The 13,382-nt window shown below is 43.5% G+C and overlaps 2 protein-coding genes across 2 annotated transcripts; both read left to right on the top strand.

Annotated features, from left to right (window-relative positions):
- The first annotated feature begins 15 nt into the window (after window positions 1–15).
- Window positions 16–2,951, top strand: rpl18 (ribosomal protein L18). The gene is made up of 7 exons (XM_079737274.1): window positions 16–48; window positions 618–704; window positions 814–921; window positions 1,300–1,398; window positions 1,549–1,672; window positions 2,518–2,587; window positions 2,815–2,951. The coding sequence occupies exons 1-7, from the start codon at window positions 46–48 to the stop codon at window positions 2,876–2,878; spliced, it is 555 nt and encodes a 184-aa protein (XP_079593400.1). The 5' UTR covers window positions 16–45; the 3' UTR covers window positions 2,879–2,951.
- A 284-nt stretch (window positions 2,952–3,235) lies between these two features.
- Window positions 3,236–13,374, top strand: sphk2 (sphingosine kinase 2). The gene is made up of 8 exons (XM_079737184.1): window positions 3,236–3,310; window positions 4,576–5,867; window positions 7,375–7,524; window positions 7,637–7,731; window positions 7,831–7,946; window positions 8,698–8,901; window positions 9,050–10,592; window positions 11,094–13,374. The coding sequence occupies exons 2-8, from the start codon at window positions 5,405–5,407 to the stop codon at window positions 11,154–11,156; spliced, it is 2,634 nt and encodes an 877-aa protein (XP_079593310.1). The 5' UTR covers window positions 3,236–3,310; window positions 4,576–5,404; the 3' UTR covers window positions 11,157–13,374.
- Window positions 13,375–13,382: the final 8 nt, after the last annotated feature.

Below are 13,382 nucleotides of genomic sequence, written 5' to 3'. Positions count from 1 at the left end.
GCGAGACCTCCGCTCTTCCTTCTCCCTTTTCGCTCCAAGTCCAAGATGGTAGGTGAACTACGGCATTTTAGAAGCTACTACATAAACTATCCATGATCATCCGCTTTGTTATACATCCCTGTTCTCCTCAAAACAAATGAGTCCTCACCCTGAAACATAAACGAGACGTACCAATGTTATATTTTTATTGTGCTACATATACATGCATGTTATCTTTCTCTGTTCGCGTAGGCAACTGTGTCCCCAGTCTTAACGATTCATGGCTTAATGTTACCAGTAACTCCACGTAATAATACATATCATGTACATTGTTCAGCCTATTTCGTACGTTCTAATATATTTCCAACAAGGGATATATTTGCGGCTTAAGCATTTCAGACTCAACAGGAACTAATACAAAATGTATGCTACCGCAGTGCCAACGTGTTCTACCCAAAGGCCATTCAGCTAACTAGTAATGGTTATTTTAATAAGCCTCGGTGTAATGATGCCTGTTTTCGTTTCACGCGGAGTTGGTGGCTTTTGATTTATCAGCGGCGTATTGACATGCAAGCTTAAGTGACCGAAACCTAGCATTGCACTCATAATACCGTTCCTCTCTTCCATCTCCTTTGAAGGGAGTCGACATCAGACACAACAAGGACCGTAAGGTGCACAGAAAGGAGCCAAGAAGTCAGGACATCTACCTGAGGCTCCTGGTCAAGGTGAGTCGTCAGTTGTTTAAAGTGTATTTTAACTTGACTACTGGTTACTCAACCTCGAAATTACGTTATACACCGAAACTATAACTTAACATCTGTGTTGTGTACCTAGTTGTACAGGTTTCTGGCCCGTCGTTCAAATGCTCCCTTCAACAAGGTGGTCCTCAGGAGGCTTTTCATGAGCAAGACCAACAGGCCACCCCTCTCAGTCTCAAGCCTGGTAAGTGTTCCCCCCTTGTCTAGTGTCTTGACCTACATCTTTAGATATGAGATGTTTTTGACTGTAATTTGTTAAAGGCTTTTAACATGCACAGAAATTATCTTGTATATAATGCCTATATGTACTGTTAACCAGTTACCTGAGCTTAAAATGAGGATGCGTGTTTTTATGCATGTTCAGTTGAGACTGAATCCGATGTTTGTGTTTGCTTCTGTAAAAAGCATGCACCCCCAATTTAAAAATCTTTGAGTCATCTGTTTGTTTTACATATTCTGAAATGTTATTCGCATGGTAGATCAACAAGGCCTTGGTAGTTAAAATTGATGGCTTACTGTCATTATTATAAAGGCATTCTTGTTTATTTCATTACATTTGTAGATTCGCAAAATGAGGCTGGCTGGCCGGGAGAACAGAACCGCGGTTGTTGTGGGAACAATTACCGATGATGTGAGGATTCAGGACATCCCCAAACTCAAGGTATAGTGCCAAAGCCAATTGTCTTATTTTGTAATATAAATTGGACTTCAATAAACAAAAGTTAGTTAAACTGAATATCATAGTTAACAGGATAATCTCAACTGTCCAGGAGTCTTCCTAACAATGTGGCGGGTTTACCCCTCTCTCCAGGTTTGTGCACTGAGGGTTACTGATGGCGCCCGCCGTCGCATCCTGAAGGCTGGTGGTGAGATCATGACCTTTGACCAGCTGGCTCTCGCTGCCCCCAAGGGACAGGGAACCGTGCTGCTCTCAGGTGATTACTCACTCTCTCCTCGGTATCACAGGAATGTCATGTTTTGTGGTTTGGTATTTTGTTTTTGAGATGCGAGTCACGGGTGTTCTTGATGAAGTCGGAAAATAGCTTTTGATGGATGCATTCCTGATGTCCTAATGACATCACTACCCGTACACATCACTTCCTGCCTTTGGTGGTACCGGACATGATTTTGCAGTAAACACGACTTCAGCTATTGAATTTTTGGTAGATTATTCTTATGGGTATGTATTTTACAGGGACTAAATTGGCATGTTTTTCTTACAGGAGGCTACCATAACCTCTTACTTGGATTAGGGATTGTATTTCCTAGGGAGTGTTGAAGCCTAATCCAGCTGTTCTTGGACAATGCACTGAAATTCTAACTGTACTAAAGTTACTTGTACTGAAGATGTCAGATTTGATTATCTACCTTCCTGTAGTGGAATTCTGATCCATTTAAGATTCTGTCATATCACTACACTCATGCAAGATTTCATACAATATGTGGTGGGAATTGGAAGTCAATTATCCTCCATAATTTAGTTAATTGGATTATATGAAGTGTTATTACATTTGGCAACTGATTCAGAGTTGGCTCATTTAGATCCATGATTATTGCAGTGCATGTCATCAGCTTTAAAGACAAACGGCTACTTCAAATACAGGGGATATCAAATATATTTAGTAAGTAGATTTTTGTATAGATGGCTGGAAACTCATGAAGCATTTGGCTGGGAAATGTCAGAGTGCATTTGCCAAGTAATGCTTTAACATGCTCTGGAGGTGTACCACTTAACATTTTCAAAAGGTTGTGCAGGAATAATAAATTATCTATTCTACAGGACGCCGCAAGGCCAGGGAGGTGTACAGGCACTTTGGAAAAGCCCCTGGAACTCCTCACAGCCACAGCAAGTACGTATCATTCCTATGTTTATATAATTTAAACGAGCAAAGATTGTTTGCGTGTTTAATAGAAATGAAAGGGCTTTCATTTCTATTTTAGGCTGCATGTATCAGAAGTTGTATCCCTGACATGTTTTTCTTCTCCAGTGGTCAGAGTTATTTACTTGACCCTAGACATTCTTCAGATATAATTAATATTGTGAAATCAAAGCTAACCTTTTATCCTCTTCTTTCAGGCCCTACATCCGATCCAAGGGCAGGAAGTTCGAAAGGGCGCGTGGCCGTGGAGGAAGCAAATAAAAGAACTAACCAGTCCATTTTGTTTTCCATGCAATCTAATTCAAATAAAGATTGGATATATAAAAGAGTGGAATTTGTTTTCTGAGGTCTGTTTTCTTTTTAAAAGCCTACCTTATTTCAATATTGGTGTAAATAGCACAAACTACTCAAGTAAGTTTCTGATTCACCTGGTTTGATAAAAACACAAGTAACGATCATGTAATTTTGAATATTGAGCAGTATAAATGTCAGGGGCATGTAAAGAATCTTGTATGGTAACCTGGTGGGTAAATGATATGTTAATAATTGGAGAATGTGGGTGGGTGTTGCAATGTTTCCTTATCACTACTGGACTTCCTCCTTGGCTCTGGTGCTGCGCCTCCATACTTCCTGAAGCTCGGTACAACACAGGAGTCCAGCGACCCCTTTTCGTCCCGGTCGAGTCGCAATGAGGTAATTTCTAATGGCAATGTATATCAATTTTCCCTGGGTTTTGTTTTTTTCGGTCTGCTTTAGCACTTTAATGCGTTTAAAAACTAATCCTACGGGTTTTTCAAAATGTTCATCCTTTTGCTCGTTATTGATTAACGTTGCATTGGTGTGTCTTGGATTGACTGTCGGTAAACCAAGTCAGGCCATAACTATTATAAACCTATGTGCTATTTTACGTTGAAGTGTGTACTTTTTAAATGGTGAAAGATGGAAAAGGGGTTAGTGTTTTTATTTTGCAAATGTCCGGCTATCCCGGCTAATACTGACGTCTGACTCGCTAGTCGGTGAAGCTAACCGCAACTCCCAGATCAACGTTTAGTTTTCACTTCATTAAAAATGTCAATCTCTGTTCTAGTCTCGGTAACACAACGTCCATTAACTTGAATGTATGTGTTAAATAAAACAGTTTAAGTGTGGGTTGGGGTCTTTGGCCAGTAGAGCTGGGTTAGCTGTCCATCAGTAAGCTAACGTGCGATGGGTGGTAGGTCGGAAGTTGAAAAAACATTGTTGTCACACAAAGGTGTGTGTAACTTACCTTCTGGTTTTACTAAATGGTATATTAAAATGCTTGGGAAACCCCCCTAAACAAGCAATGCCATTGTGTACCAGACAAAGTGAGCCTACTAATGTCTGTTCTACACCCAGCTTGTCAAGATCTTTTCCTCAGTCTATCAGTCTTGGACATCTTTCCAGTATCGATTGCCTCTGGCTGCTGTTTATATAACATTCAACGTAATATATTAAATACAAGTCGTCTGCAATGACTAAACTAGTTTAATTGGGGTAGGGTGCATGGACTGCTGAGGTTCTGTTCCAAAAATATTGACTCGTACTAGTTGAATGAGGATATGGAAGTAAGACACATTGACATAATTCTCAGGAGTGATACATGACATTAAACAGATGCAAGTTCTTTAGTATAAGTCAGTTCATGTTGTATGTACTTGGCTGTACAGTGAGTGTGATATCAATGTTGGTTAAAGTAAATGGTGTAAGAGATTAATGTAGTTCATATCCCTGTAACAAGCTCTATTTCTTATGCAATAACCACAAACCAAGTAAGGTCAATTGAGGACCTGTGAGTCATGTTGTGTTCCAATGAAGTGCCATTTCTGAGGTGTTGCTCTCCTGTTCAACGTCATTGTCCAACTTCCACTTTTGATCAGAAGTGTTTGCAACAGTTGGGTAATCGTCTGCTGATGATTCTGTTCCCCTCCGTTGTCCAGGATTACGCGTCTATGGGAGGGGACATGACGCTTGGCGTTAGGAAGACTTCAATATGACCTAACGCCAGGACCCCACTGGAGCTGTTTGTTTTGTTTGTTTTTTTGTTTTAATTGTTGTTCTTTGTATTGTTTGTCATTTTGTCTTCATTGTCTCTATCTGGCTTCAGAGGAAAAAGCCACATTTAGAATATGATGCATGTGTGTGTGTTTGGGGACAACATGTCACTCTACTGTTAACTACACAAACCTCATCCCTTCACTCCTCATGAAATCAAATGATGGTAATATACGTCCTCCTTAAACTGGGACTCTTAAAAGAAAGCACTAACATTTGTTTTGGTTATTCTTCATTTTAATGCTAATTGTATTACATGAGTCATTTATGTAATTTTAATTATTAGTAATTTAAGTAAGGGTTCCTACACTGCTCTATATCTCATGAGAAGATCTTGGACTGCTATTTGTGAATCCTTTTTTAGGTTTAATTTAACAGTTACAAACTGTCAAAACTGAGTAGCACTTTTAAATCACACTAAATCAGTGAGCACTATTTCTGACCTTTTGAGAAGCTTCATTGTCACTTGCTTGATACTCCACCCAGCATCTTCCTCAAACTGGAAGAATATATTTTGAAGTGACCTTTTGGCTTGTCAAGATTATTATATATTTATTTTTCCTAATGAATGGATGAAAGTCTCAAACTCTGAGCAAAGTGTTGCTCAATTCCATCCTCCAATCGTATGAAATCCAAGTAGTCCGTCCTTTGTAAATATAGAGACTTGTTTTTTTCCAAATTGCCTGCTGAACCTTGTGAGTCAAATCTGCAAGGATGCGATCTCCTGAGCCTCATGCCCCTCCCCCCGCCGAAGCCCTCCTCCACGGACAGTTTGCGAGCTGGGGATCAGGCAGTAACAGCAACAATAACAGCTGTCCCAATAGCCCTGGCGGTCCTGGGGGGCTCTCTCCGGCCTCCTCCACCAACCTGTCTACAGCGTCTAACTACGCCCTGACCCTGACACACACCCACATCCACGTCCAGCGCCTGTCGCCGCGGACTGGGAAGGAAGCCCGTCTCCTGCTGCCCCTGTCGGAGCTGGTGGGGTGCAGCTGCCCTCGGGCGCCGGCCCCGGCCCTCCTAGTGCTCTACTGGTATCCCCCAGGCAAGCGGCGGAAAGGGGTTTCTCGGCGCAGACAACTACGGGCCTACCTGGCTGAGAGCCGACCCGAAGCAGAGCGGTGGTCAGCCGCGGTCCAGTGTCTGCTGAGAGGGGTGATTGTGACTGCTGACACAGGTGAGTCAGTGTGTGTTAAGTGGCATGTTGGGCAGATCTGTGTGATCGATGGTGTTGTGTAGAGGCGTGTGGGCTGCTAGCTTGCTGGAATGTCCACTGAAGAATTATATATTTTCTAAATAACTTGGCAATAGTCCGGTGCGAAAGATTGTCATGCAGTACAGCTGAGAATATTATTGATGGGTTAGATTGTTATTTTTTTCATGCATTAGAATTTCAAGTAATAAAATGCATATAATACTACTAACAGAAGGCTGTGATTGTGACATTTGTGTTGGCATTTTGTGTGTTTTTTCTTTTGTTTTCGTGAAAGCTTCCTAATTTTTTGTGTCTTTCTGTCCTGTTGTCTTATCTCTCCCGCGCACACACGGTCTGTATCGCACAGTGGTAAACGTAGAGACAGAGAGGGGTTGCCCCTGACAGCTAGTCCAGACGTCTCTCCCAATCCCATCACTATATGCCCTCAAGAAAACCCCACCCAAGTAGATCTCAAAGCCCTCCTTAATGTGCACCTCTTTATTTACGCCAGCTTGGAGATATCTACTATCTTATTATTTCAGCATTCTCCTATCGTAGTGTTGACCCTTGTTTCTCAATTCGTACCCTCCCTCTACCAATCATCGGTGTGTTATCCTCAATGTGGACACACGCACACAAACACAAGCCCTGATGTGACCTCAGCAGGAACTGGCTGACCATGTGATGTAAATATGTGAGATTGATCATCATTAACTCCTTGATGCAATTTCCATAACGTTTGTTCCCCTTCCCGGGAATAAACTAAAACTAAATCAGTCCATCTGTGTCTTATCACAGAGCACTTTAAGCCCCAATAACACTCCCACAGCTGCCATTTTAAGGTGGAAACACAGGGAGAGACAGCAGTAGCGACCACTTTGTGCCTATAGTCTTTGTTATTTGTGTACTGTTGCAAATTCCTATCTGTTATCTCCTTCCTTATAGTGTCTGCCTCAGCTTTCCTTGTATCTAATCTGCCGGCCCGCACTTATGTCATCTTATTAAACGCATTGGCTTTATTAGTAACTTCACAATATGTATATTTTATAGGATTTAGTTTTAGATGTATACAGTCCCTGGCTGAGTGTATGACGTGTCAGTTGCTTTGTTTCCTTGCTCTCTTGATTGTGGCTAAGGCTTACCCTTGCATATGGCAAAACAACAACCCTTGAGTTAATGCAGTAGGTTAATACCATTGGATCAATGTATTGTTTTAGCATTTTAAAGCAATTTAGCTGCTGCTTAGGCTCTTTTTTCCACCTCAAAGCTATGTAAGACAAGCTTGATGACGGTAATGTGGCATTATGCCACGAAAAGTTGGTGTTATTTTGATGATTAAATATGGCTAATGGTTTGGGTGCAATCATGTTTTGGTCCTGAAACAATGTGTGTTAGCTTGCCGATGCCTACATTCGGGATTGTTTTTCAAAGCTACTGAACAATCATTGAATTTAAGCATGATTTCATTCTTGCGTGCCCTTTTTTCTAGAGTTTTCAAGAAGTCTCCTACCTCGTCCACGACGGCTAATGCTATTGGTCAACCCCTTCAGTGGGAGGGGCCAGGCAATGCAGTGGTGCCAGACCCACATTCTGCCAATGGTCAGAGAAGCTAACATCAGCTACAACCTAATTCAAACAGGTAAGATGTATACACACAAAGCAAAGATTAAAGCTTGCTGAGATGAACACGATGGTTGACTTAAGTGAGTTCCTTAGCTACCAACTGACTCATTTGAATGTATTCCCTACAGAGCGTCAGAACCATGCCAGGGAGCTCATCAGAGAAATATCCCTCCCTGAATGGGATGGCATCATTATCATCTCTGGAGACGGCCTGCTGCATGAGGTTTGCATTGTATTTCTGTTCAATATCTGGGAAGAGGCGGCTGATATGTTGTTAGTTTTTTTAAATGGCCTTTGTTTGTTTGTTTTTTGCTTGCTGTAGGTGATTAATGGCCTGATGGAGCGCCCCGACTGGGAACAAGCAATAAAGATACCTGTGGGCATTTTGCCCTGTGGCTCTGGAAATGCACTGGCTGGCTCGATCAACCACAATGCAGGGTATGTGTGGGTCCCTTTCATTGGAAATGAAGTTTTATTTGGGATGAATATGCATTTTGATGGTAACACTGTGTATGCCGGGATAATCTCGATGTGGAATGCTGGTACCTCAAAGGTTATCCTAAGCCTCACTGAAGTCAGTTCACAGTTAACGTGATAGACGAAAATACTTTTGAATTGATGACAGTCCTTGAAGAGAGATTAGGGTGGGCGCTGTTGACAGTTGTTACAGGGAAATATGAACATCCGTGAGCACAGAAATGTTACAGAACATTTTCTGGAAATGATAAGCTAAAGAAAGAGAACTCTGCATGTGGTTATCACATCGGTGGCCATCGAGGTGAACCTTAGGACTTCAGACACTCTGACGTGATAAGACCTGATATGACATGATGAGACCAATCTGTATCGTATCTCCTTGGAGCAATCTACTGAAACCATTGTAACTGCTTTTGTTATTAGGCATTTTCGACCATCTTTCTTCTCTGCATCTATTCTCAAACAGCTAAAGTCACAATCTATTTTGAGACTTTTTATTTTTTACGATTATTCAATGTCACAGGGAAAAGATTAATATTGTTGTCGTCTCTGTTTAACAATAGAAGGCTTTTTGTTCTTGGAATAACCTTGAGTTAATCATCCCCTGTTTATCTAGACCAATGTTACTAAATGATTGTGTACCGAACGATTGTCTCTTTATCTGACAGGAAGTGCCCTTACGTAGCATTATTGTTTGTCGCCCCTCCCACAGGTATGACATGTGCCTTAGGGAGCCTCTCCTACTCAACTGCTGCTTTCTGCTCTGTCGGGGTGGGGTGCGACCAATGGACTTGGTCTCTGTGACAACCAGCCCCGGACCCTCTCACAATGGCCGCACTGCCAGTCCCAGAAGACTGTTCTCCTTCCTGTCCGTTGCATGGGGCTTTGTGTCCGATGTGGACATCGAGAGTGAGAGGTGTGTGTGTGTGTGTGTGTGTGTGTGTGTGTTTTTCCTCTCTATTTTTAAAGTCAAAGTACCACATGCCTACATTTGCTGCACCATTTGTGATTCTACCCGTATTGACCACTTTAAACCATGGTACCTCTCCTCTACCCTGCATCAGGTACCGTGGTCTGGGCTCGGCTCGCTTCACCCTGGGCACCCTTGTGCGCATAGCGTCCCTGCGATCCTACAAAGGCCGACTCTCCTACCTCCCTCCGTCTGTGGTCACCCACTCTCCAGAAGGCACCCCACCGCCTCCCAGAAGACCCCTCTCCCGGAGCATCACGGAGGGCCTGGATGGCTTCTGCAAAACCCCCATCCACCGCACCTGCTCCGACATGGGCATCAGCGAACAGAGGAGCCTACGCAGGGGCGACGGCGAGCGCGAACGGGAGATGGAGCGGAAAAGGGAGAGGGAGAGGAGACGGGAGAGGGCCAGGGGTGGAGGCACGGGAGTAGTGAGGGCAAGCAGCCTGGCAGAGGATCGAGAGAGGGAAATGGAGGCAGAGGAAAGGGCTTCTGCGACGCGCTGTATGTCCGAGGACCAATGCGACATGGAAAGGGGAGCAGGGAATGAGGATGAAAGGGAAGGAGAAGAAGAAGGCGTAGAGCAGGACTCCAGCGAGATGGAGGAGGATGAGAGGGGGAAGGACACAGAGGGTGGAGTCAGCTCTGCAGGAGTGGAAAGAGAACTGGGGGAGACCCATGATTTAGACATGGGTAGAGAGGCAGACGAAGAGGTAGAGGCTTGTTTGAGCCTTCAGGAGGCCAGAAAGACGCTAAGGAAGAACTCTGCACCTTCCAGCCAGATAGCAAACACCCTCTTCAACCAGCCTCTCGGTCAGCAGGCTGACCCAGAGTCCAGCACGTCGTACGGGGTAGAAGAGATGGATCTGAATGGCACTTACTTCCAAAGAGACCCTTACCCGCTGGACACCCGTGAACGATCTCTGACTATTTCCTCTCCCTTTCGCCATTCTCCTTTCTCCCGCAAGCCCAAGCCCCTGGACCAGAATCAAAATGTCACCCGGCCCAGACCCCTCTCTCTCCTCCAGCACTCCCACTCAAACTCTCTGCCACCCAAACTTCCCTCCCTGTCTCTTTCTCTCTCCCCGACACCGCCTTCCTCTCCCTCCTGTGCCTCGCCCCACGCCTCGTCCTACCTGGTCCCTCGTCCCAACACCCCGGGCTCCACCTCCCCCTCGCCCTCCTTCCGCCTGCCGTCCTCGTCCTTCAACTTTGACCTAGCCGATCCGACCGGGTCCTTAAAAAACCGTCCATTCGCCTTGCCTTTCAACCCCCCGAGGGATGACCTGCTGCCCCCTCTAGACCAGCCGCTGCCCACCAGGGACTGGGTCACCATCGAGGGAGACTACGTCCTGGTTCTGGCCCTCTACCAGACGCACCTGGGGGCCGACCTCCACGCCGCCCCACAGGCCAGGTTTGACGACGGGCTTATCCACCTGACCTTTGTGCGGGCTGGGATCTCCAGAGCCACGTTGCTCAGGCTGTTCTTCGCCATGGAAAGAGGAACCCACCACTCCCTGAGCTCTCCATATGTGAGCCATGTGTCCTGCAGGGCCTTCAGACTGCAGCCTTTGTCCACGCGGGGAACCCTGACGGTGGATGGAGAACTGGTGCCCTATGGGCCCCTCCAAGCACAGGTCAGTGTCCAGACGCAATGTCTTTGAACCAAACGGCTGTAGTTCAGAGCTGGGCAATGTTGAGGAAAATAAAACGTGGCTGCCTCCTTAATTATAGGCTTTCTTTTCAAATCCATGATGCTTTGTCTTGTTTACTTTCATTCACACATTGAAACTACATAGTGGAAATTGAGTAGCTGATTTTGCTATTTACTGAGGCCTGTTTGAGGGCTACTTGTAAATTTGGCATTTAATTAATATAATACAATTCTTGACAGAGATGATGTCCTGAGCCAAGATGCTGATGGAAGTACATAAAGTCTCTGAAATTGGCTGTGGAAAGATGTAAATGAGAAAAGCCAAAAACATTAATGAACTGACCTTACCAGAAAAATCAAATGCAGCTTTTTCCTGCAGATCGCAATGCGAATATATATGTCTTCAGCCAATGTTTTTGTGTTAATCACCTGCTGTTAGGCCTGCAAGTGGTTAAAATGCCTATTTCTCTTTATCTACCCCAAGGTTCACCCGTCCATGGCCCGTCTCATCGTGGGTAACTCTGGAGAAAAGATTACCAGATTCTGATTGGTCGAGGTCATCGACCCGACACCCGACACGGCACTCTCCTGCATTATGTAATCGCTGTTGCCATCCGCAAGAGAAAGCCTTCTGGACAACGTAAGAATAAAATATAAGCCCCGGATGGCAGCTGCCGCATGTCAGGGCTTTTGTACAAGGGATCGTTCCTACATGGAATATGACTGCAGAGGGATTAATAGGACATTCGTAAATTGGATGAAAAGAATGCGTCATTGCACAGATTGGGGTCAGATTACCACAAGAAGTGGGAGAAATGGCACGGCCTTTAGATATAACAATGAGGGGAAAGTGAATGTTTCTGGACCTGTAGCGGACTTGTACTAGACTTGCTGCCAGTGCATGTGTTTGATGTATACATTCCCGTATGCATGCATGCAGAGAAGCACTACCTGATTCTTGCCTTACGATAAAGATAATGGGAATCAGAGCTAAACACTAATGGAAAGGCCGTTCAGTTGAATAGAGCCACGAGCCCGTAACAAATGTCACCCTGCCCCCTCCGCTCTTAATCCTCTCATCAGGAACCATCTGTCCCCTGTCCACTATTGCACTCTACATATTGATTTTCATCTTAATTAGAAGAAATCAAAAAAGAAAGAATTAGCATCTTGTTTTCCGTCCATTGCTGAGCAACCAAGTGTGTGTGCGTGCACGCATGGAACCCTGGTTCTATTGTTTCGTTCACCCACATCCATCCCAGGAAGAGGAGGCAGGAACACACGTTCCCTGAAGGGAACGTCCTGGAGGGACTGCCAACCAATACAGGAACCTTAGGGGGTTCGTTACATCACACACAAGAACACGTTTGTCAAATGGCGTCCATTACTGGATGGATTTCATCTGTTTGCCTTTATTTATTTATTTGTTGTTGAAATGTTGAAATGGATGCACAATGAAGTTGGGATCAGATCCTAATCAGATCGGAGCCTACACCTTTCCCCCTCATAATGAACGTAACAATGAAGGTTTACTCTCACTCTTTTTTTTTAATTTTAACATTTTTGCAAATCCTATGTAATCACGCACAACATCTCACCTCAAGCTCCCCCGACCTGTTTTGTACTTTGGAGTAATCTAAAGAATTTTTTCTCCTGAACCTGTCTTGTAAAATAAGCCAATTGCAGCAACTGTTAAGGTTTAAAGCAAGACCAAAAGCTCAACACTAACATGGCTGCTGTTCAACTAAATTCTTGCTGTAGACGACAATACAAACAATCAAGACACATTTATATATTTTTTCATAGACTCAGTTGATTTTAAAGGCCCTCTATCTTGTGTTCAGATGGTAGCAATTACTTATGCTTTAAAGATGATTGATTTAATTCTGCTGATATATTATGCTGCACTGTCTACCAACCCAACAGGTTTATAAAAGCTTGCGATCAATTGTCAGTGTTGCGAGTTTGTATCAAGAGATCAGTAGGATGGGAAGCAAAAGGCATTTGAAACATGTAACACCATAATTAGTTAACTATGTACATTAAGGGTGACTGGGCAGACAGCCAGGCCAGCACCAACACATGGTCATGCCTGATCAAAACAATGCCTTGTTACTCTGACTTTATATTTTGGCTCTAAACTGTTGTTTCTCAGCCCTTGAATTGTCTGTTGTTCCTGGGCTTGCTGTGGCCCCATTAGGTAGCCACCTAGATTTACTTTTATTTTCACACAAATAAATGAAGTGAACTGAGAATTGTACAACAAGAAGGTAAGGTGGAATCGATTAAATTATTATCAGACAGTTTTTTCTCACATCAAGGAATTGATTTTGACAAATCTACTGAACACTTTTTCAGGTTAGACCAATTTGTTATGACAAATTGATGTTTTGGGGTAGACTCATCAGTTAAATGCCAGTTAAATGTCTCGTCTATAATCAACTGCTTGTAATGCAATTGTGCTTATTACTAAAATGATTATGTATCCATATATAATGTACAATTAATAGTTTATATTTTGTTAAAAATAAATTTAACTGGAAGGTTTCTCTTGTCATTTTAAACGTTTTTATTTTGCATAACTTTGTTTAAATTATTTTTGCATAATTCACGAACAGCATAGACTGAATAATTTGGCATTCATCATGTCACATTATTACAAACGATCAAATCTCTAGTTTATACTTTTAAGGATCCAATTCGTCAACCCTTAATAATTCTGATTAACTTGTTTTTACATTTTGTGTCCTGCAATGGACCCATTGAAATGTTC

This window comes from Pollachius pollachius (assembly GCF_949987615.1).
Source record: "Pollachius pollachius genome assembly, chromosome: 1".
NCBI classification, from domain to species: Eukaryota; Metazoa; Chordata; class Actinopteri; order Gadiformes; family Gadidae; genus Pollachius; species Pollachius pollachius.
The sequence above is the reverse complement of the archived record's forward strand: the minus strand, read 5'-3'. Positions and strand labels throughout refer to the sequence as shown.